Source organism: Echinops telfairi, unplaced genomic scaffold (genome assembly GCF_000313985.2).
Source record: "Echinops telfairi isolate 266 unplaced genomic scaffold, ASM31398v2 ScPeMD7_5;HRSCAF=22, whole genome shotgun sequence".
Taxonomy (NCBI): domain Eukaryota; kingdom Metazoa; phylum Chordata; class Mammalia; order Afrosoricida; family Tenrecidae; genus Echinops; species Echinops telfairi.
Window position 1 is genome coordinate 39,109,102 of NW_022103901.1, and position 24,345 is coordinate 39,133,446.

The window sequence follows — 24,345 nt, forward strand, 5'->3', positions numbered from 1 at the left end:
GGGGAGGAAACATTTAGGAACTAGAGGAAAGTTGTATTTCTCATCGTTGCTGTGGCTCTAGGGATGAGCAAACGGGCTGTCTCTCTCTGTAAAAAGTGCTGCCCTATGCATTACTGAACTAGGTCTTTGTCCTTAGCTTACACATATTTTACCTTAACTAAGTTTTTACTTCAAAACAAATTTTACTTCAAAATAGAAACTAGTTTTACTTGAAATCAAAACAAATTTCACTTTAAAACGAGCTTCTTATCTGTTTAATACCTATATCCATACCTGACTTAAAAATCACGTTGCTTGCATATAATATATTTTATATTCATAATATACATACATTTTAGTCCAGTTTGAAAATATTTAATTAAAAAAGACAAATTCACTGCCATTGAGTTGATTCTGACCCATAGCAACCTTATAGAACAGGGGAGAACTGCCTGCCCCCCATGACTTTCCGAGACTGTAACTAACTCTGGGTGTAGACAGTCCCTATTTCTCCTGAGAAGTGGCCGGTGGTTTAGAACTGTTGACCTTGTGATTAGCAACCCAGCATTAACTATTTTGCCACCAGCACTCCTTACAAGAAAATTACAGAGTAAAATACAAACTTTATGATATATGTGCACTTATAACTATATCGTACTACTTCTATTGGTCCCATTTATTTTATATCCTTTCCCCCTGCCTATTTTAGCTTTTTTTTTTTTTGCTTAATTTTTTTTTTCCTTTACATCATAAGTAACCATGTTGAGGAGTCCTAGTCAGGTAAACATTGGACCGCTAATCACAAAATTAGCAATTCAAGCTAATCAGTTGCTCCATAGGAGAAAGAGGATACTATAGCTGCTCCCATAAAGATTTACAGCCTTCCTATACAGGGTGGCTAGGAGTTGGAATCAACTCAGTGCAGTGGGTCAGTTACTCAATATGTCTTTAATGCCTTTAGAAATTATTCTATAAGTGGTACATGCAGAATATGTCTCATAATAAGATTTGAGATTGCTAACAAAGGACAAAACACATGCTATAACATGGTAGTAAGCATTTCATTATTTATATAAATTAGTGACCCTAGTTTTATTTTATTTTAAGATCATTTTATTGGGGGCGCTTAACAACTCTTATTGTTATATTCATACATCAATCGTATCATGCATATTTGTACATATGTTGCCATTGTTTTCTAGATAATTGCATTCTATTAGAGCCCTTGGTATCAGCTTTTTTTTTAACCCTCCCGACCCCGCTTCCCACCCTTGCGATCTCTTGATAAATTATTAATATTTTCATATCTTACACTAACTGCTATCTCCCTTTCCCTGGGATTTCTTCCCCACCTTCCCCCTACCCTCCTGGTATAACTACTCCCACTTCTGTACCCGAGGGGTTTATCAGACCTGGATTCTGTGTGTCCTGAGCTCTTATCTGTACTTGTGTCCATGCTCCGGCCTAGCCCTCAGTGAAAGGCAGGATTGGAGTGACTCTGGTTTTAATTGGCGCCACTGATCTCCTATGATCAGCTCAGGGCAAATAAATATATCCCCTATACTCCATTTGTGAGAGAAAAGACTGCTCTTTTTCTCTTGGGAACAAGTACAAAAGTAGCCTGGTGCCATATAGTTTCCATACATGAGCAAGAAGGGGATGGGTACTGTATACCCAGACTTGAAAAAGAAAGGATTGAGAAAGAAAGACAACCACATAGAGCTTTCTTCATCAGAAAATGTTCTGGACGAAGGCCTCTGCTTGTTGTTATGTGCCATCGAGTGGGTTCTGAGTCTGCACAACCCTGTCTCCAACAGAAGGAGCCACCGCCTGGTCCTGTGCCGTCCGCACAGCTCATCCTGTGTTTGAACCCATTGTTGCAGCAGCCACTGCGTTAATCCATTTCCTCAATGGCCTTTCTTCTTTTCGCTGCCAGGTCTCTGCTTAGACAGCCCGATAGGCAACCTGGTGAAAGACTGCCTGCTTCTCAAAATGGATTCTTGACTCACTGGAGTCTAAAGTAAATTGATACTTAGATCATTTTGTAGATGCTTGACCTTCGCAGATTTCAAGTCCCCACTTTTTGTGTTTCCATGCATGTTAACTTTCTATTGTTTTTTTAATCCTCAAGACAATATTATCCCTCTTTTGTATAGTCATTGTTCACTTAAAATGATCTATATATTTACCTTCTTTAATTCCTCATTTCTTCCTGTACTTCCATCTTGTCATCAGTGGTTATTTTCCCCTCTCTGCCGTGCTTTATTATTCCTGTTCATGCTCAGGACACATTCTGTCAGCTTTTTATCTGGAATCGTTGTATGTTGCCTGGACTTTTGGCGGTCACTTTTACTGGGCATGCAATTGTAGTGTGGTCGTTCTTTCAGCACATTCAGTGTATCATGACAGTGTCTTCTGACTTCTGTCATTTTTGTTGGAAAGTCAGACATCAGCTTTATTGTTGCTTCTTTGAAGACAATATCTTCCCTAGCTGCATATTAAATATTCTACTTACATTTTTTTCTCTTTTTTTACCAAAAAGTCCTAAGATGTTTGGGGGGGGGGGTTGTTCTGTTTGTTTAATCATTCTGTTAGCCCGCATTGTGCTCAGTCTTGCATTGTGCCTTGATGTCTTCGACAAGATGGAGCACTTCCCGGCCACTTACCTCTTCAGATATGGTTTCTGCAGGATTCTGTTTCTCCTGCTGGAGTCTAGTTATCTACTTTTCTTTTTAGTTATATACTTTTCTGTACAGCCCACCTTTTTATGCTTTTCATACTTTGATTTGGATATATTCTATTTTCTAGCCGATTAATCCTCTAATCAGTATGATCCAAGTTGCTGTTAAACCCATTTATTGAATTCTTAATTTTAGTTGAAGTACTGCCAGTCCATTTCAACTCACTAATACCTAGGATATCTGTCTTTATAAGCTACATTTCATTTTTGACAACTTCCAATTTCCCCATGCAGCTGTTTCTTCTCATGTTCAGTCATGTTCCACAAGCAGACGAAGGTCCTTAAGGCTTCACTCTCCCACAAGCTGTAGCCCATCCATATCATCACAGTCAACTTTATTTCCCTTTACTTCCTCAGTCATGTTTTGAGTGTCTTCCGATTTGAGGGGTTCATCTTCTGTTACTATCTCTGACCATGTTCTTCTTTTTAGTAGGCCTTCAGAACTCACAGTGTTTTCATGCTTTCCAGAGGGTAACCTTAGTGACCAATTTCTCTCAAGTGGACAGTCTACTCCTTCACAGTCTGTTCTTAGCCTGGAAGCGCTGTTGAAACCTGTACATGTTAGGTGACCCTGCTGGTATTTGAAATACCAGTGACAGAATCTTCAGCATCACAGCAACACACCAGCCACCAAAATACGACAAACTGACAGACAAGTGGTAGCTATTATGTATAGAAAGGTATATACTAAAACAAACACTTCATTAACATAGTCATGCATAACTATAGTCATACATAACTATCCCAACATGTAAAATTCTACTTAAAGAAAGATACAGAATCGGAACTTGTTCTTAATTCAGTGACTGCCTATATTGAAAAATTATACAGGCTTTGAAAGATACAGTCCTCTTTCATAGTGGATTCACCCTAATCTCTAGCAGGCAGTGGAAAGGCATGGCATCTATTGTGGTTTTAAAATATGTCCACAAATTATTTTAAGAGCGCGGGCCCTAGTTTCCATATTGAGCTGTACTGAGTAACTCACTTCTACTAAATAGGGTTTAGCAGAAATGATGGTATGTGATTAGGTCATAAATGATAGTATAGCTTCCTTGCTCTCATCTGCATTGCTCACCCTGGGGTGAGTCAACTGCTGTGTCACAAGGATACTTCAGCCTATCCAGCATCCTACTTGGTAAGGTGTTCTACATTAAGTTTGGTGAGTGACCCATTTCGGAAGCAGGTCTAATTCCAGTCAAACCTTTAGGTGACTGTCTCTCTCACAGCTACTGAGTTGATGTCCATCCCTAATGAACTTAGGCCATGCTAATATCCTGGCTGCAATAGACTAAGAGACCCTGAAATAGAATCCTCAAATTACTCCCATGGCTTGACTGCCCAGAAATTGTGAGATAATAATTATTTTTGTAAGTCTCTATGTTTGGGGGCAAATTGTTACATAAGCCAAAACCCATAGGGTTTTTGATCTTCTTGAAGCAAACAGCCACATCTTTCTCTTGGTAGCTTTGAGGTACCAATCTTTTAGGTGTCAGCTGGACATTGCACCACCAGGAGCACCAGAACAAAACCCTACCATTTCTTGCACCATCCTGCACAGTCGTTATGCATGGGCTCATTGTTCTAGCCATTGTGTGAGTCCTTCTCATTAAGGGTCTTCCTCTTTTTCACTGGCCCTCTATTTGACAAAGTATGCCGTCCTTCATCAAGGATTACTAATAACATGTCCAACGTACAAGGGCGCACCCCCCCCCTCTCCCCCCCAAAAAACGGAATTGCACTGGGTGGAGCACAGCTTTCATGGAATGCATTTTTCCTGCTAGGCAAGCATCAAGCGACTTGCTCAGAGTTAGTGCACCCAGTGGCATCTCCTGGGAAGGTTATTTCTGTTCATAGTGAATTTTTTCAGAAAAGCAGTTTGGTTCAAACCTTGTTTTTTTTGTGATGAGCTAATTTAAGAAAACAGTAAGAAAAATTCCACATTCCACAAACTGTTGTGATGTTGAACACAGCTTTCAAGGACAGTGCTATGGGGAAAACTCAAGTATACAAGTGGTTTTCTTGTTTCGAAAAAAGGTGAACTATCGATTGATGACAAACCACATTCTGGACGTCCCATCAACTTCCCAAACAAAAGTGCTGACTCCTAGTGCATTTGGAGTTCATTCTACAGGGCCAGACTGCTAATCAAGCTTTCTATTTAGAAGTTCTGAAAAGGTTACATAGCAGTATGTGACAAAAAAGGCCTGATTCCTGGCAGACAGGGTGGTTTTGCCACCACAAAAATGTACCTGCTCATGCAGCCATCTCAGTGCTCCACTGTTGGCAAAAAACTGCATGCCAGTCACCTGACTCACCTGACCTCGCTCCATGCGACTTTCTTTTGTTTCCACGGATGAAGAGGGACATGAAAGGACAGCGATTTGACAAGTAGAAGTGGTGAAGAAAAAATGAGGGAGGTGCTGTCAGCCATCCAAACAGAAGAGTTTGAAAAATGTTTCCCAGATGGAATTGCAGATTTGACAAATGTATTAAGTGTAAAGGAGCGTACTTTGAAGGTGGTACGAGAGTTTTGTAAAAAAAAAATTAAATACGTACATGGCTTGGAAAAATGTTTTCCGTTATATTTGGGGTACCCCTAGTACATAAGATGAAGCTTCACCAACCTAACTTCCCAGGAGTATTCTAGATGTATGATTCTCAAGACTTATTTATTCTATTGCCTGTCCAAGGCATATTCAGTATTTTCCATCAATACCATAATTCAAAGGCATCAATTCTGCTTTTAAAATTTCTTATGAATTACTTGGGAGTTTACCTATTAATTATGAATTGCTATGTTTACTATGAATTAGATTTGAGACAATTTAATATTCATCAATTTAAACAACTTCTCAAACCTCCCAGTAGCTTACCCACTTACTACCCCCATCACCCACACACACCTTTTTATCTTGTCTCTCTTTTATAAAATATGATCTTCCCTTTCCTCTATAACAACTGTCGACCCTTTAGCCTAGGGGTTAGCAAGTATGGCTCAGGGGCCATATGCACCTCTTTTGTTGTACACATGTGGCTCTGGAGTAAAGTGGAAAATGAAAAGAAAACTATTATTTAGATATTAGTGATTTGATTGTGAAAATGGATAATGGCTCTTGAATGATCTTTAAATTATTGTGAGGGACACGATTGGCTCTTTGGTCTTAAAAGTTTACCCCTTTTCTAGCCTCTTGCTTCCTGGTAGCCATCCAATTGTTTCTTTTTGCTTGAAAAACCTTTCTCTTCTTTTTTTCCCTTTTATAACAGTGGCTTCATACAATATTTATCCTTTGGTGGCTGACTAATTGCATTCATCATAATGCCCTTCAGAGCCTCGCGGTTCATGAGGTGGCTCATAATCTCATCCTTCTTTTACTATGTGTAGTAAGTTTATCTATCCTAGTGATGTGCATTTAGATTGTTTCTGTCTTGCTACTGTGAATGGAGCTGCCTTGAACATGGTTTGCATAGATCTGTGTGTGCTATTGCTCTTACTTCTTTAGGATATGAAGGGGATTGCTGGGTCACACCACATTTCTATTCCCAGTTGTTTGAGGAAACACTATCACTTTCCACAGTGTTTGTACACTTACAGTCCCACCAACAATGAGTGGTCCAGTCTCCCTACCCCTTCTCCAGCAGTTATGCTTTTTTGTGAATTTTCCTATCAGGGCCAGTGCGAGGTGGTAGCTCACCACTGTTTGGATTTGCATCTCTCCAAGGACTAGTGCACGTGAGCATTTCTTCAGATGTTTACTGGATGCCTGGATGTCTTCTTGGGTGAAATGTCTGTTCCTGTCTTCTGAAAGGCATTGGTTCTTCTCCACTCTCCTTTGTTAATTTCCAGCTTGTGAATGTAGATGAAGATTCATTGACTTGCGTAACGCATGTCTCAGTCCTCGAGGCGCGTGTTTACTTTTTACCTCTGTACGGAAAGAAATCCTGCAGCAGATTTGCCCAGTGCAGCATGCTAGTTGATTTCTTGACTTCTGCTTCCAGGGCCTTGATTGTGGATTCAAGAAAACTGATATCCTTGACAACATCGATCACTACTCCATTTAGCATCTTGTTGCTTATTCGTCCAATTATGAGGGGTTTTTGGTTGTGTTTTAGTTTTGTGTTTGGGGTCTTGAGTTGTAATCCACACTGAAGGCTGTAGTCTTTGACCTTCATCAGTTAGGGCTTTGGGTCCTTTTGTTGTTATTGCATATTACAGATTGTTAGTGAGTCTGCTAGTCCCGATGCTGCCTTCTTCTTTATAGCCCTGTTGTTGGCAAAGAAAACATGTTAGGCCCATGCAGATTATCATGGAAAATCCTCCTGCTAAGTTTTTCCCCCCAGATATGGTTCGCAGTGAAAGAGCTGTCATTAGTAACAGTCGGTGTAGAAGTTTCGTGAAAGTTATGTATCAGGGGATACCAGTGGCATTCCACTTGGACATCCTTTAGTTTACACATTTGTAGATGAATTTCTGAGGATAGGCATAAACATGTACCCACACATTCACATGCTTCAAAATAACTTTAAGGCTAAGTTAATTGACTCTTAATGCCTGTTAAACATTACACAAATCAATTTGAGTTGATTTAGACTCATAACAATCCTATAAGACATTTGAGAATTGACCCTGTGGATTTCTAAGACTGTACCACGTTGCTGGAGTAGAAAGCCTCATTTTTCTCCTGAGGAGTGGCTCTTAGTTTTAAACTGCTGGCTTTGCAGTCACCAGCCCAATACGCAATCCACTAAGCCATCAGAGCTCCTAAAAGTGAACACATAATTATATAAGGAATCTAGAAGCAAAGCCAATAGCATCCATCATTGTCTCTCATGCCTCCCTCCCAATCATCAATCCCATCCCTGCCAGACCTATCAAAGTAATTTCTAACATCATAGATTAGTTAGCTTGTTTTTGCCTTTATATAGTAGAATCATACTCTTCACAGTCCTTTGAGTTATGCTTATTTTGCCTAATAATGTTGTGAGATTTGTCTGGGCAGGAGTTAGTTCATTCTCACTGCTTGCTTTGTAATACTCCATTTTAGGAGCATGCCCTACTTTTTCCTTTTACAGCTGTTGATGGGCATTTGGGTGGTTTTCAGAATAAGGACATGATGACTAGTGGTAGACATTGTTTTATATGTCATTTGTTGCGTGTGCATATTATTTTTGTTGGACATAATCAAATTGCTAGGTCATAGGTTATGTATATTTTTACTGTTGATAGATACTACTGATTGACCACAGGAGTTGTAGCAAGTTATACTCCTACTGGATGTTCATGAGATTTTTTTATTTTCTCCATATCCCTCCAAATCTTTGGTATTAATGGCCTTTCTCAGTTTAACTCTCAGGGTACCCTCCCCCCCAACACACACACACACACACACACACACACACACACAAAATGGATTTTTTTTCTTCAAAGCTTTGTATTAATTTTTTTTGCAAAACAAACACCACTTTCAAAATACTCTCCCTTACCCTTAATATACATTTGTCAAATCTGAGATTCCATTCTTGGAAACAATTTTTTCCCTTCACCTCTTACACGTTGTCAAATTGCTGTCCTTTCATGTCCCTATTCCCTGACGGACACAAAAAGAAGTTGCACGGAGCGAAGTCAGGTGATTCAGGGTGCGTGGGGCAAGAGAGGCTTGCTGGGGTTTTTGTTGCCAAAAGCTGGTGCACTGAGAGGGCTGCATGAGCAGGTGCATTGTCATGGTGGCAAAACCAGTCCCTCATCTGCCACAAATCAGGCCTTTTATGTCACACACTGTTACACAATCTTTACAGAATCTCTAAATAGAAATCTTGATTAGCAGTCTGACCTGGTGAAATGAACTCCAAATACACTATCCCCCTCACATTTAAAAACATTTTTAAATGAGCATCAGGTTTTGGGGGTACCCCTCATTGGTGTATCATTGTGGTTATAATTTGTGTTTCCTTCTAGGTAAGTTAAGCCCATTTTCATATTTTTAAGGCATTTGGATATCTTTTCAGAAGTTTAAGACTTGCTTATATTTTTAGCAGTTTTATTGGCAGATATCTACATATCATACAATTCAATAATTCAGTCATATCAAGAATTGTGCCACAATAAATTTTAGAACATTTTCTGACTTGCTTATTTTCTTTCTGAGCTGTTTTGTTCTCATTATACATTGTCAAGTCAATTCTGATTTGGTATCCTTATAGGATAGAGTAGAACTGCCCCATAGGCTTTCCAATGCTGTAAATCTTCATGGAGGCAAGCCTGCTACATCTGTCTTCTTTCAGGTACCTGGTGGATTCAAACCATGAACCTTTTGGTTAGCAGCTAAGCACCTAAACACTATACCACCAGGATTCCTTCATCGATACTTATGGATTCTTTAAACATTTGGGGTGCACATTCTTTGTCAGATAAGATACAGTCACTACAACTGCCTATTCCAACTCTGTAAATTTTTGTTTCTCTAGTGATGGTTTTTGTATTAACTGACTTGATTTCTAATTTTTGATGAATGCTCTATCTGCTTAAATATTTCCTTCATTTTACTTCCATTTTAATAAAATATTCATCATGTTTATTTTATTGCCCTTGTTTTTTAGCTCCAATGCCTGGGTCACTTATTTATTCCTCCTGTTGCTGGTTTTTAGTCATTTGACTAAATATGTTGGCTTAGTTGATAATTTCCGAAAAGCTTTTGATGCTCTGAATACAGTTGTCATTTCCTATAGACAGGGTTCATCCTTGGTTGATAAAATGAGGTCTGATTACCTAATCTATGGATTGCACTTGGAAGCCTGACTCCTCTGCCTTGCTTAGGTGCCATTAAGTTAACAGATGAAACATAGCCAAGGCCTGGGCCATTTTCACAGCCATTGCTGCGTGTGGACCCATTTGTAGCCACTATGTGACTCCATCCCCTTGAAGGTCTTCCTCTTTCTCGTGGACCATCTAGGCGTTCTTTGTCACACACTTGTCCCTCCTGATAATTGTCCAAGGTAGGTGAGACAACATCTTGTCTTTCTCACTTTACTTCTTCCAATATAGATATGTTCATTCTTCTGGAAGCCCAGAATATTCATTATTCTTCACTCGTGCCCCCTTTTGCCTTGCTGCATCCTAAATCTAAATCCTTACCTTCCAAATGCAGAAATTCCACTCAACTGGTCAGAGGTTTTATTGGGGTTTTTTTTTCCCCTTAGTTTCTGACTCCAAAATAACATTATGTTTGAAATACTGTAGACACAAGAAAAGTATAGATAAACCAAGCAAAAAACTACTGAGATTTGGTAGGGATTTAACAGTAGTATAATGAATATCCAACAAGAATTGCTTCCGTTTTTCTTAAAATTTAGTGACAAAGTCTTTGATGAGTCTATCATGTAATTTATGGCACTCGTAAGTATACATACATACATATATATCTCCATATATGAACACACAAACTCGGTAAATTGTTAAGCTCAATTGAATGGAGTAATCAAATATTCTTAATAAAATTTTGATCCAAATATTGGATTTTAATAGGACTGAAACTAATGGCTAATGTTAGAATCTATCATGGATAGAATTGACTGAAAAATTACTGAATTGAATCTGTTAAAAATTTTAAGAAAAGGTTGATTACATAGAGTGAAAATGAATAAGAAATGTGTGCTCTGTTAATGAAGAACTAAATGTTTCAGGTATTGTTCTTTTACTAGAACCCGCTAGACAATCAGACATAAAAAAGGAAAATAATTGTGCTCAGACATTGTTCAATATCTGATCCCTTCTCTTATGATCAAATGAGAAGCACCTGGCATTTACCCTGGAATACTACCTGGAGTTATTTCCCATGTTTGCAAGCATGGAGGGAGAACTCAAACAGAGCCTAATGGTCTTTTTTAGTTGAAGTCTAACTTTGAGGAATCTGAATTTGTTAAGGGGGACTTGCAGAGTTAACCTGTTATTTTATAGTGGAAATATAATGTAGTTTAGAAGAACCACAGAAGAATTAAATAGTTTATCATGACCAAACTTAACTGGAAGTTCTTCATAGCTGTGACCCTAAGTGACCCCCCCTCTCTCTAGTCTGCCTCACAGAGAATCCTGTGATTGTGTACAGGTATGAATTCTCAAGGATATTAGCAAGGTCAAAGACCCAATTCTTATCTGTTTAGGAGTCTTCCCCAGGTTTACTCCCCTGCTTCCCTAGTCCCCCGCCCCTCCCCAATTAAGAGCCAGTCCCAGCCTACCCAGTCTGTATGCTGAAGATTTAGAGTAAGTAGAAATGTGAAGCTCTGTAATATACAATCCTTGTTAAAACAACACTTTGTTTTCCTAGTTTGTGCTTGTCATTCCAAGATTTGTGTCTGGAAAAAAAAAACTGTTTAACTTAGCATTTGTTTCTGCTGTGAGAGCAAAGAAAGTGGGCTTGGGCCTACTCACTCAAGGAAAGTCCCCAGGTGTACGCCTTTTCCATGCGTTCGAAAATAGAATTTAGAATCTTTTGAATCCACCTGGTTCGTGTGATCTGGCAACAGTGACTGGACACTACAGGCCCTTTGTGCCCACCCAACACCAAACCAACTAGAACTGGGGGAACAAAACAGTGAAGAGGAAAAATTGTACAGCCACAGCTCTATAGCTCTAGAGAGGGGGCCTCTTGATTCAAATACCACTCTGCATTTTGAGTACAAATCTGCATTTGGGATGAAATTACTTGACCCTGGAGAAAGAACTACTAGAAAGAAGCGGCCGGTGAATCCTGGGGGTGAGACAGGGATGGGACCATTGGCATACCCACTGACCAGAGACTACAGAGGCACAGGCTGACCCTTCGGAAGGCAACTGTCTTAGTGGGAGTACATTAGTCTTATACTAAAGCCTTCAACGGACCTATTTCAAAACAACAACCACAAAAAGAGAAAGAAAAGCAAAGCTCAGTGAAATAAACTAAGTAATTTAATTGCATGCCAGAATCAAGTCCAATACTGAAATGATATTTATTACCCAACACGTAAAATTTACATCTGACAGTCAAACTACGCTTACCAGGCATGTATAGTGTCAAACAATAAGCCCCATAACAAGAAGAAAAATGAAGCAATAGAGCTACTGACTTAGAAATAATGGATTTGATGAACTTCACCGGCATTATAACAAATCCTATCAGTATACTCAGATTTAACAATGTAGACAGGTCCTGATCATAATTTGAAGAGAAATGAAAAAGAGTATTAATTTTAAAAGAAAGAATCCATGAAATAACAATCTAAACTGTTCAAAAATGAATATGGTTGTTAAAAATTAACAGGGCAGAGTTGTGGGGAGTAGATGAGCCAGTCAGGGTGCAGGGTAGCAACGATGAAGCATTTAACTTTCCTCTAGTTCTTAAATGCTTCCTCCTCCTATTCCCTCATGATCCCAATTCTACCTTACAAGTCTGGCTGGACCGACCGTGGTACAGATAGCAACTGGAAACACAGGGAATCCAGTATAGATGACTCCTTCAGGACCAGTGGGGAGAGGGGCGATGCCTGGAGGGTGAAGGGAATGAGGGGTGGAAAGGGGGAACCGATTACAAGAATCTACATATAGCCTCCTCCCTGGGGGAGGGACAGCAGAGAAGAGGGCGGGGGGAGACATCGGACAGTGTAACATGACAAAATAATAATTAAGAATTATGAAGGGTTCATGAGGGAGACGGGAGTGGGGAGGGAGGGGGAAAATGAGCAGCCAAAATTAAGGGCTCAAGTAGAAGGCAAATATTTTGAGAATGATGATGGCAACCAATATACATATGTGCTTGACACAATGGATGTAAGTATGGATTGTGATAAGAATTGTACGAGTTCCCAATAAAATGATTTAAAAAAATTTTTTTAACAGGGCACTTTAGATCCTTGTGGAAACTACCAAGCAGTCTAGTGATACATTTGCTGGGCACCTCCTGGAGCAGAACAGAATAATATTTGGAGCTAAAATACTATACCATCTAACCAGCCATCACTATGTTTCAGCCCACTATTGCAACCACTTTGTCAATCCATCTCCTATGGGATTGCCTCGTGTTCACTAAATTCACCATTAATGATGTCATCTGTAAAGACTGGTTCCTGCTGATAATTTGCTCTGACTGACAGAGTCTCGCCTTCCCACTTCTAAGGAAGATTCTGGCTATATTTCTTCTAAGACAGATTGTTCTGGTATTTCATAGTATATTCACTATTCACCAACACCATAATTCAAAGACATCAATTCTTTGATCTTCCTTATTCCACCTCCCCGCCCCCAGCTTTCACATGCATAGAAGGCTATTGAAAATACCATGACTTGGGTCAGGCACTCAGCCCTGGTGGCATAGTGGCATAGTGGGTTAGGCATAGGGTTAGCAGTTCAACTCCATCAGCTACTCTGAGGAAGAAAGATGAGACTATTCCTGTAGATAGTTACGGTCTTGGAAACCCATGGGGGAAATTCCACCCTGTCCTGTCTTCTCTCGAGTCTCATTGAGGAGGAAGCAACTCAAATGCAGTGAGTTTGGTGTTTCGGTCAGATCAGGTGCACCTTCATCTTCAACGTGCTATCTTTGCTTTCTTTAACACCCTAGAAAAGAAGTTTTACAGCAGATTTGCCCAATGTAATATACTAACTCAAAGTGGATCATAGACTCAAATGAAAAGGATAAAAATAGAAGATATCTACCAAGAAATCATAGAATTAAACTTTTTAAAGATTCATCTCAGTTTTAATGGACAATAAAATTTGTCTTAAGATTTTCTTTGCTAACATTCTAATTAAAATGCTTGTAAAAATCATAAAAGTGGAGTGAGGGTCAAAATAACAGAAGAAATCTGGCCTAGGATACTCCATAACTATAATCAGCCTCATTTATAATCATCCTCACTTTAGTTGAGCAACCTTGGTGGTGCTGAGATAAACATTGAATTGCTAACCACAGGTCTGCAGTTCAAACACACCAGCCACTCCACGGGAGAAAGAAAAGTGTGTCTGGACCCATAAAGATTTATAGTCTAGGAGTCAAAATAAAGTAGGTAGTAGTAGTGGGTTATTGCCACTCTGGTGATAGAATGTACATTAATGGCCAGAGTTATTTTAAAATAGCTTTATTTTTTTTAATTAGACTTGTAACCTATAAGAATACAAGGTTTTTTGGTTTGGATTTAAAATCTGTTTGCTGGCAGGTTAATTTTAATTCATAAGGACCCGGTAGAACACAGTAGAACTGCTCCATCAAGTTTCCAAGGCTGTAATAGTTACGGGGGCGGCTTGTCGCAGCTTTCTCCCAAGGAGCAGGGGGTAGGTTTGACTGCGGATCTTTTGCCTTACTGCGGAGCACTTAACCACTGGGCCACCAAAGCTGCTTCAGAATGTCTTTATGGATCATACTGGTTTTGTGTTTTTTTCCATCTGTATGTTGTTTTAAGAAAATATAAGCAAGCTCTAAATCCAAATAATACATATTTGGATTTGTTGTGAATGGATCCCTAATAGTTTTTTTAAAGAATATTTTATTGTATCTTTCATGATGATTTACACAATTTAGGTTGCCATTCACTTTCTACCCATTGTTCAGTGACATTACTTATATTCAGACTGGACTTTTGAAAATGTTTTATTGTGAATTAGATGGGGTTTTATATATCATAGCATCATTTTGGGACCCTACAACTTTAACAGCTTATCAACCTTCCTAATAGCTTGCCCTGCACCCCCTCCCCACCTCCTATTTCCCCTTTTGTTGGATGTTATCTTCCCTTTCATCAAGTTGACAGCTGTCTACCCTCTACCTTGCTGCTTGTCCTTCCCTCCTTTCCCTTCTCACCACTGCTAACCATCAACATCTATTCCATTTAGTGTGCTGACCTGTACCTTGTTGTCTTTAGAACAGTAGTTTTATATGATATTTGCTCTTTGGTGTTTTACTAACTTCTCTCAGCAAAACGTCCTCCAAATCCATCCACGTCATGAGGTGCTTCACAATTTCATCATCATTGTTGAGTGTGTACACTAAAGTTTATTTATCCATCTACCACTGATGGGCATGTTGCCTGTTTCCAACTTCTTGCTGTTGTGACTAGTGTTACAATGAATATAGATAAATGTGTATCTGCTTACGGGCTGGGTTTTTTTTTTTTATCGTTTTATTGGGGGCTCATACAACTCTTATCACAATCCATACATGCATCAATTGTGTAAAGCACATTTGTACATTCGTTACCCTCATCATTCTCAAAACATTTGCTTTCCACATAAGCTCCTTGCCTTAGCTCCTCATTTCCCACTCCCTCATGAGCCCTTGATAATTTATAAATTGTTATTTTGGCATATCTTACACTGTCCGGCGTCTCCCTTCACCCACTTTTCTGTTGTCCGTCCCCCAGGGAGAAGGTCACATGTAGATCCTTATAATCGGTTCCCCCTCTTTACCCCACCTCTCTTCACTCTCCCGGTATTGCCATTCTCACCACTGGTCCTGAAGGGATCATCTGCCCTGGAGTCCCTGTGTTTCTAGGTTCCTATCTATACCAATGTACATCCTTTGGTCTAGCCAGATTTGTAAGGTAGAATTGGGATCATGATACTGGGTGGGGAGAAAGCTTTTAAGAACTGGAGGAAAATTGTGTGTTTCATCACTGCTACCCTGTACCCTGACTGGCTCGTCTCCTCCCCAAGACCCTTCCTTAGGGGGATGTTCAGTTGCCTACAGATGGGCTTTGGATCCCCACTCCGCACTCCCCCTCATTCACAATGATATGATTTTTGGTTCTTTATGCCTGATACCTCATCCTTTTGACACCTCGTGATCACACAGGCTGGTGTGCTTCTTCCATGTGGGCTTTGATGCTTCTGAGATAGATGGCCACTTGTTTACCTTCAAGCCTTTGAGACGCCAGATGCTATATCTTTTGATAGCCGGGCACCATCAGCTTTCTTCACCACATTTGCTTATGCACCCATTTGCCTTCAGCAAGTGTATCGCAGAGGTGAGCACACAATGATGATTTTTTGTTCTTTGATCCCTGATAACTGATCCCTTCGGCACCTCGTAATCACACAGGCTAGTGTGCTTCTTCCATGTGGGCTTTGTTGCTTCTCAGCTAGATGGCTGCTTGTTTACCTTCAAGCCTTTAAGACCCCTTTAAAACAAAGAATAAAATACACCTATTTGCTACTTCTAAAACAAACCAAAAGACAAAGACACACTATAATTTAAAGTATTTAAAAGAAAAATAATATGCCAGGAATGTTCCAACCAAAAACAAGTAAATAAATGATGGCATAGCAATAGCAATATCAAACTACAATCTAGGGAAAATAAAAATCAAACAGAAACAAGAATCCCCACCAAAACTCTTTTTCACACACTTCTCACTATGGATTCCTAATAAGTTTTAGCAGTCTGTTATTACTGTATTCACAATTAGGTATATAAAAATTACACCCACTCCCTAATTAACTACATGGATAGGTTCCAGATACCAAATTACTATGTAAAAATTAGCATTATTCCAAACTTTAGTGAATAAACGCCACTCGGTCCAGTATTTTCAGAATCTGTGCTCTTTTCCCTGCAGCCACCATCTCCAGCCCTCTCAGGCCCTGAATCCCTGTACTTCTGACTAGCTGTCAGCCTGTGTTATTGCAAACCACAAACTGAGCAGATGTGGTCAGGATTTCCAGCCAGGGGGAAACCTACCTTATACCTCCCCACCAGAATTTCTTGCTCTCCATCAAAAGCCCCATTCAATTGGAATGGGGTCCCACTGACCCCAGTGTCCTTGGGGTGCAAAGGGCAGTTCTCCAGGTCTTTGGTGAAGTGACCACTGCACATCCAGTTTGTACCCCAATGCTGCGTTCCTGCAGATCCTTGGCTTATACTGCAGCTCCACTCAGATGGCCTATTGCTCCAACTGTGAATCGGTGAGGCTTAGGAGCGTGTGGTGCATGCTAATGGCCCAAGGCCCCAGCTTCTGGCTCTTAGCTCCCTTCCCTTAGCTTTATCGTATCCAATACTGGAGAGAGGGGAGGGATCAGGGCCTTGGGGCTGTGGAGGGAGGTCTTTTGTCACTCAGAACACAAGACCTGACATGGCTTTGAGGTGATTTAAGTAGATTTTCTTACTATTTTCTGAAATGTGGGATGATCCATTAGTGAGGAATAGGTATCAGTTGGTCACACAGAAGGCTGCTTGGGTATTTTTTTTTTTAACTTTCATCTCCCCCAACAGCTATGTCTATTAAGTTAGGTGTAAAATGTTAGAAGAATTCTAACCCTTGATTGCATGTTAAGACCTGTTAATGCATGTTTTATTTTATTTTCTATCATTTTAGTAACGATGATGTTATGTTGATTTCTGTGGAAAGTCCTAATTTGACAACTTCAATTACAACAAATCAAACAGGTATCTTACATTGATTATAATATGGCCTATCAAATTAAAAAGCCTCTAATCAGTGTTGAAAATAGAAAGTTGAATAATTTTTAATAAGAAATTTAATTCTTTTTAGAGTGTTCTGATTGGTATTTTATTAATATAGCCTGAATTAACAATTCTTTAATATAATTAAATATTCTTTTTATTCTTTGATCATTTTATGCTTCTTTGTTTCTTTATCTGTTTAATGGCTTTGCAAGTTATAAAATTAGTGACTTCTTATACTGTATATATTATTTAAAATGTTTTTACCAGGCCTTCTGTTGATGGCAGTTATGATTTTTAGTTTGTCTTTTTGTTTTATGTATTAAGTTATCTTAGATTTTTAAAAAGGAACCCTGGTGGTGTTATCGGGAAAGCATTACACTGCTAACCTCAAGGTTAACCATTCAAACCCACCAGTTCTTTTGGGAGAAAGTTGAGGCTGTCTGTTACAGTACAGTTTTCCATCCTCTGAAACCCTGCATACGGGGTTGCTATGGGTCACAGTCTGCTGGACAGCAGTGGGTTTTAAGCACAAGATTTAAAATTTTGACTGTTCTTCAGAATCTGTGATTACTTTTCACATTTGTTTTATAATACTTTTTGTTTCTTTTGACACTTTCTGTCTTTTTACACCTGACATAAAAAACTTTAATCTTGTTTTTATTGGTATAAGGCTTCAAAAATTTGTGGAAAAATTGAATTAACAGGTAATGGAATTTTCCCAGGAACATTTGAAGCCCTCTCCTACTTATGTTTTCTCTTAAAATAACCGTCTGTGGACTCCTCATGTCTCATCCAGAGTTCCCTATTTTGTTTTTCAGCACGTTAGAATATTTGCATCGTAGTTCAGAAAGTACTGCCTCTACTTGTGTAGGCACTGAGCCCCCCGGTTTAGAGTGAAGCCGGGAAATCAGAGTGTCCCTGGGCGTAGTCAGCATGCACCTGAGGCTTCCTGCTGGCTGCAGGAAAAGTGCTCCTCATCCAGTTCCGAGAACGTGGGCTAAGATTAATTTTTAAATGTATACATTTTCCATTTTTGTCAAATGTTAATTTTTGTATACTGTATATACTCATGTATAAGCCGAGTGTTTTAGCACATTTTTAATGCAGTTTTTGTGGTGAAATTAGGTGCCTTAGCTGATATTTGGGTCAGCTTATACTCGAGCATGTACGGTACATATTCACAAAAGAGTGAATATGATTGTAAGATTACAGAAAGGAAAAACAACTTTGGAAAACCATAAAGCCAAATTAGATTTTCATAATTAACAGTTATTTAATATTTCTGTTCTTACTGTGTTTAGCAGTCATATACTCATGTTACAAGTGTAAATATTTAGTAGTTTAACAAACTTGTTCAGTGTGTTCATACTCTTAATCGTTTTTTTTTCAGACATTATAATAAAGTCCAAAAATTCCAACTCACCTGATGCTGACCCGGATGATGTGGTGGGTGATCTTGGTTCTGAATGTTGTTTGTCTGAGTTTGTTACTTCTAAGACTTTAGTATTGCTACATGCTAGATGATTTAGCATTTTGTTTTTTAAAATATTTTCTGCTGTTGAGGTTCAACCTATTTTAATAATTTTTCAGGTTATAGAGAAGAGAACATTTGATTCTGTGGTTGATTTGACAAATGAAGGCTGGCCCAACTGCAACACAGGTAAAAATACTTTTAAGAAGAAAGGGTAATAACCCAGACTATATGAAGCCTGTTTAATGAAATTTATTTTTGTGTGTTGTTGGTGTATGTAATTTTATCACATAGCAGATCAGTATAACTACCACCACCATCACAATCAGCTTATAGAACAGTTTCATCTCAATGAAGTCCCAAATACAACCCTTTTATAGCCACGGCTCCCTCCACTCCCTAACCCCTAGCAATCTGTTCCTCATTACTATACTTATGTTATTTTAAGAATGTTATAAGAATGGGATTATACTATATACATCCTTCTGAGATCATCTTTTTCTCAGCATGATTCCTTTCAGGATCATCCAATTTGTTTCCTGGTTTTGTTTTTTAATTGTTGTATAGTATTTCTTGGTATGAAAGTACCACAGATTTTTTTTAACCATTATCCTGTTGAAAGCCATTCTTTGAATATTATTAATTTCTAATTTCTTCTGTTTGTGTTGTACACCACTTTCTACCCTTACTGCAGTGTAGCAGCTGTGAGAGAATGTTCATAGGAATAAGAGCTAGGGACTTACTTGAAAATGGACAGCGAGAGCAGTGGCAGTCCCATCTTGCTCTGATTTAAGCAAAAGAAAATGAAATGTAGACGACGTGTGGGGCTCAGAGTCAGTGATAAAGTCTCTTCTACTCTGAACCACTTCACTTGTATGTTTATGGTATGCTTTTGACTATGCATTTGAGTTTATTAATTTCAAGAAATATATGCAGACTATTAAGCTTGGGAATTAGAATATTTGGATATGTCATTGATACTTCAGTTCCTTCTCCTTTTAAACTATGTAGCCAACGAGAGATTAGAGCCATTAGAACTTCCAGATATTTCATCGTGACAAAACAAGCAAATAACCTAAATTCCTAGTTTCATGATTGCCATGGATTACATTGTGTTTCCCCCAAAATATGTGATGTGTTGTAAATCCTAACCGTATATGTTTATTAGACAGGATAGGGTAGGGTGTGTCTTGAGTCATAATTTGTCAAGCAGGTGTGACTCAAGTTATATACACCTACTCAATTCACACCTTTGCTTGAGCTGTACCTTTTATTGAACAAGAGATAAGAGTATAAAGAAGTGACCAGAGGACAGGGGCTCACTCCCACCAAGAAGGAGGAGTAGCACCTGTCATTTGGACCTGGAACCTCTGTACTGAGAACCTCCTACGCTCATAGGACCCAAGGAGAGCTACAAGGCACACTGAGCCTACGGCTTGAAAGATGACAGTTTCCTCCCCAAGAACTAGCGCCTGGAATTTGGACTTGTAGGCTTCTAAATTGTGAGAAAATAAATTTCTGGCTTTTTAAAAATCATCTACTTGTGGGATTCTGTTACAGTAGCGTGTAGCAACTAGGGGTTGGGTGGTTAAGGGTGTGGTGCTGCTTTAACAGATGCCTCAAATATAGAAGCAGCTTTGGAATTGGGTGAGAGGTAGCGGATAGAAGAGTTTTAAGGTGCCCGGATTGCTTTGCAGGGATGGGGGGATGAATTATGGACGTCAAAGGCAGTTTTGGTGAGTGTTCAGAAGGTGAGGGACACTGTAGACAAAATCTTTATCCTTTGAAGAAATGCATATTGATGCCAGCAAATGTGTGGCAGAAGGTAGAACTTGTAAGTGATGCACTGATAAGATGTCAAAGCAAGATCTTAAAGGGTCCATGCCAGAGGAAAGAGTTGGACTTGAAAATGAATTATGCAACATAAAACAGAATCAAAGATTTGTAAAACTCTGTTGAACTAAGTAAGGACACACCCTAGAATTGCATAGTTACATTTTAAAAAGAGAACACTTGTTATAATCCAGTTGGTGCTGACTCATTGTAAATCTATCACAGGGTAGAACTACCCCTGTGAGTTTCCAAGACTATAACTCATACTGGCAGTAGAAAGTCCCATCTTTCTCTGGAGGAGCATTTGGTGGTTTCAAACTGCTGACCTTGCAGTTGGCAGCCCAATGCATAATTACTACACCTGTCGATCTAACCCATGACCACAGCAGCTTAGACTGAAGGGGCTGGGGGGAAAGGGGATAGAGCAAAACTGAAAACGGTCTGCCTCTTAGAATTCCACAGGTAAGAAACAATCCAAAGGATTCACATGTTTTCTTCCAAGAACAGTAAACAACCGTTCCTAGAGCCACTCAAAGATGAGCAGAACTGTTGTTGGAAGGGTTGCAGAAAGCTAAGGGACCTTAAAACTTTAAAGGGTGGGGCTGCAGTCACCTAGATTTCAAAGGGTGTTCTACACACCCTCTGAGGTTTCAAATAATTGGATCTTTGCCAACTTGATTCTGGAGTGTGAGGCTGCCATTAAGGTGTGTTGGGGGATGGAGCCACCACCCAAAGCTTAGTGGGCAGGACTGCCCTGCCTAAGGGGCTGAAGAATAAAGCCTGCAGTGGCCAAGGTGGTGGTGTTGCCATCCAGATAGACTAGGAAAAGAGGACTACTCAAAGCCAAGGAAGCAAAGTTCCCATCCCCGTGGACAAAAAAGACAAAGCTGAAGCCCAGGACGAGGGTGCCTCCACCCAGAATCCAAAGGATATAGCCAACACCCAGAGTTACTGAGGCAGGAAAGTCAGTGCCTGTCAGTTGTTAAGAAGACAGCCTGTTAAGCTTGCCTGCAATGACCCCTTGGAGTCACTTGAGTGGAAGTGGGAGAGGGGCAGCAATGAAAAATGGGTTGTGTTGGCTTAAGTTGTAGGACCATTGTACAGATGGTCTCAGAGAAAAGAGGATTGTTTTCAAGCCTTGAGAGTGAGTGCAAATGATTCTGCTGGCTTTTGAACTTGGTTGGTACCCGTTATCCCTTCTTTTTCTCATTTCTACCTGTGCTGTTTTACCATTGTAATTTGGAAAGAGGTAACTTGTAGTCTAGATTTCACAGATTCACAGGAAAAGAGGAATTTTGCCACAGGATGGACTGAGTCTAAAATCTCACTCATATTTTATTTAGATTGGAATGATTCGATCAGGTGAATGTGTTTTACATTTTGCAAAGATAGGAATTTGGGGGACCAAGGTGGAATATCATGAATTAGAGTGTAGCCCCCAAAATCTGAGTCATGAATAAGTTGGTTAAGCCATGATTCCCAGAATTAGGTAGTTGTCCTCCACTTTGTGATCTAATTATCTTATATTTTTGATGTGTCACAAACTGTAGCTTCTGACTATTAATGGGGCATGATCAGAGTAGGCTGTGTCTTGAGTCACAGCCTGGCAAGAGTGAGCGACTCAGTCCCACCTTTTACTGAACTGACATTTTGCTTCAGTCACACCTTTCATCTTACACGAGATCAAGGGAAAGAGAAACACAGAGGAGAGGGTCCTCCCTAATGGTAAGAAAGAGAAGCTAGGCATTCATCCCTTGGCCTGCAGGTCCCTCTACCAAAAACCTCCCTGACTTGGGAAGTTCGGTGCCCAGACACTTGGAGAACTGTAAGGAACACTAGGCCTGCAGAGGTTGAAAAGAGACTAAGACTGTCTCCGAGCGTCAGCCCCTGAATTTGGACCTCTTAAACTGTGAGAAAATAAATCTCGGTTTGTCCAAGACATCCATCCATGTTATAGTAGCAATAGATAACTATGACATTGATGAAAGTTAGAAATAAAAAGTTGAAAATGGAATGGGATCCCATTTTGAACAAATCCGTTACTTTTGTATATTTACCTCTTAACATTGGCTTCTTCCATTTAAAATCTAGCAGTGGGAAAGATAGATCTTGCTCATTCAAAATAGTGTATTTCATAGAATGTTCCTTTTGGAGTAAGGGTGAACTTAGAGTAAACCTGTCCATTGTCTACATTAGCAGATTTACGTATTTCCTCAAAAACGTCTATTGAAGTTCTCTAAGTTCTGGTACTTATGAATGCGGCTTTATTTGGAATTAGAATCTGTGTAAATGTAATTAGCTAACATGAGGTCAAGCTGGAATTAAACGGCCCCTAATCCAATATGACTTATGGTTTTATCAGAACAGACAGAGAGAGACATCCAAGAAAGAATGACTATGATAAGGAAAGCAGGTATTGGAGTGGCACATTGAAAATCAAGGAATGTCAAGTATTGTAGGGAGTCACCAGAAGCTGAAAGAAAGGCACCAAACAAATTATCTCTCCGTGCCTCCCAGAGGAGACCAGTCTTACTAATGTCTCCATTATAGGAGCCTGAAGCACTACGAGAGAGGATAGGTCCATTGCTTTAAGTCACCCAGTCGCATAGTCCTAGGATGCTAATTCAGATTTTGGTACAGATTTGATACCAATTTGGTACAGATTCTTTTATAGCAGCGCAAATAAATGTCATTGATTTTAGTGCATACATATATCTGGAATACAATGTTGCTAGAAATGTGGACATGAGAGAGCTTTCTAGGGAGCATGGGAATGAGGAAAGCAGTTCTCATGTATTTTGGACAATGGACAAAAGGGATCCTTGTTATAAGGTATCAAAGTATCTGCAAAAGTACGTTTTACTCTGTGGAAAAGGGAACTTGTAAGTGGAACTTGGGGAAATCCCATACAATGTGTCCAAGGTGCAGCATGTTCTCTCCTCACTGCTTAGAGTAATGTGAGAGGAAGGGAGAGCTGAGGAAGTTTCAAGCAAAAAGGAACCAGAACTTTGGGAAATGTTCAGCCTATCTATACTGTAAAAAATGAGAAAGCAGGTTGTAGAGAGAACTCCATAGATATGTCTTGGCAGACCTTTTGTGGAGAAATAGGTATGTAATACAATGATGCAATCAAACATTTCACCAGCCTGTGTGACCACGAGGTGTAGAAGGGACCAGGTATCAGACATCAAAGAACAAAAAAATCACTAGGTGTCCACCTTCCCGATATGATCACTGAAGACAAATGTGTGCATAAGCAAATGGGGTGAATAAAGCTGATGGTGCCCGGCTATCAAAAGATACAGTATCTGGTGTCTTAAAGGTAACTTGAAGGTAACTTGAAGGTAAACAAGCAGCCATCTAGCTCAGAAGCAACAAAGCCCACATGGAAGAAGCACACCAGCCTGTGTGGTCACGAGGTGTCAAAGGGATCAGGTATCAGGCATCAAAGAGCCAAAAATCATATCATTATAAGGATCTACATCTAACCTCCTCCCTGGGGGATGGACAACAGAAAAGTGGGTGAAGGGAGATGTCGGACAGTGTAAGATATGACAAAATAATAATAATTTATAAAGTATCAAGGGCTCATGAGGGGGGGAACATAAGCTGATATCAAGGGCTCAAGTAGAAAGCAAATGTTTTGAGAATGATGATGGTGGCAACAAATGTGCTTGACACAATGGATGGATGTATGGATTGTGATAAGAATTGTATGAACCCCAAATGATTTTAAAAAAAACAAAACCATTTCAGCACAAGCACGGTTTACCTGAGCTGAAGGAGACAAATGGAACAAACACAACATCCAAGACTGATGGACGTCTGAAACTCTGTAAGCAAGAGAAGGACTGGTAGATTTACAAGGGCATGAATATGTTATCCCTTAAGAAAAG

The 24,345-nt window shown here is 39.6% G+C and overlaps 1 protein-coding gene across 1 annotated transcript in view; it reads left to right on the forward strand.

Moving 5' to 3' along the window:
* Positions 1–24,345, forward strand: part of ATF7IP2 (activating transcription factor 7 interacting protein 2) — a 62,638-nt gene that overhangs the window by 25,466 nt on the left and 12,827 nt on the right. The window contains exons 7-10 of the mRNA XM_045286054.1: positions 9,642–9,712; positions 17,054–17,124; positions 18,536–18,591; positions 18,736–18,805. Coding sequence (XP_045141989.1) covers positions 9,642–9,712; positions 17,054–17,124; positions 18,536–18,591; positions 18,736–18,805 — 268 coding nt within the window. The remainder of the gene's footprint in view (positions 1–9,641; positions 9,713–17,053; positions 17,125–18,535; positions 18,592–18,735; positions 18,806–24,345) is intronic.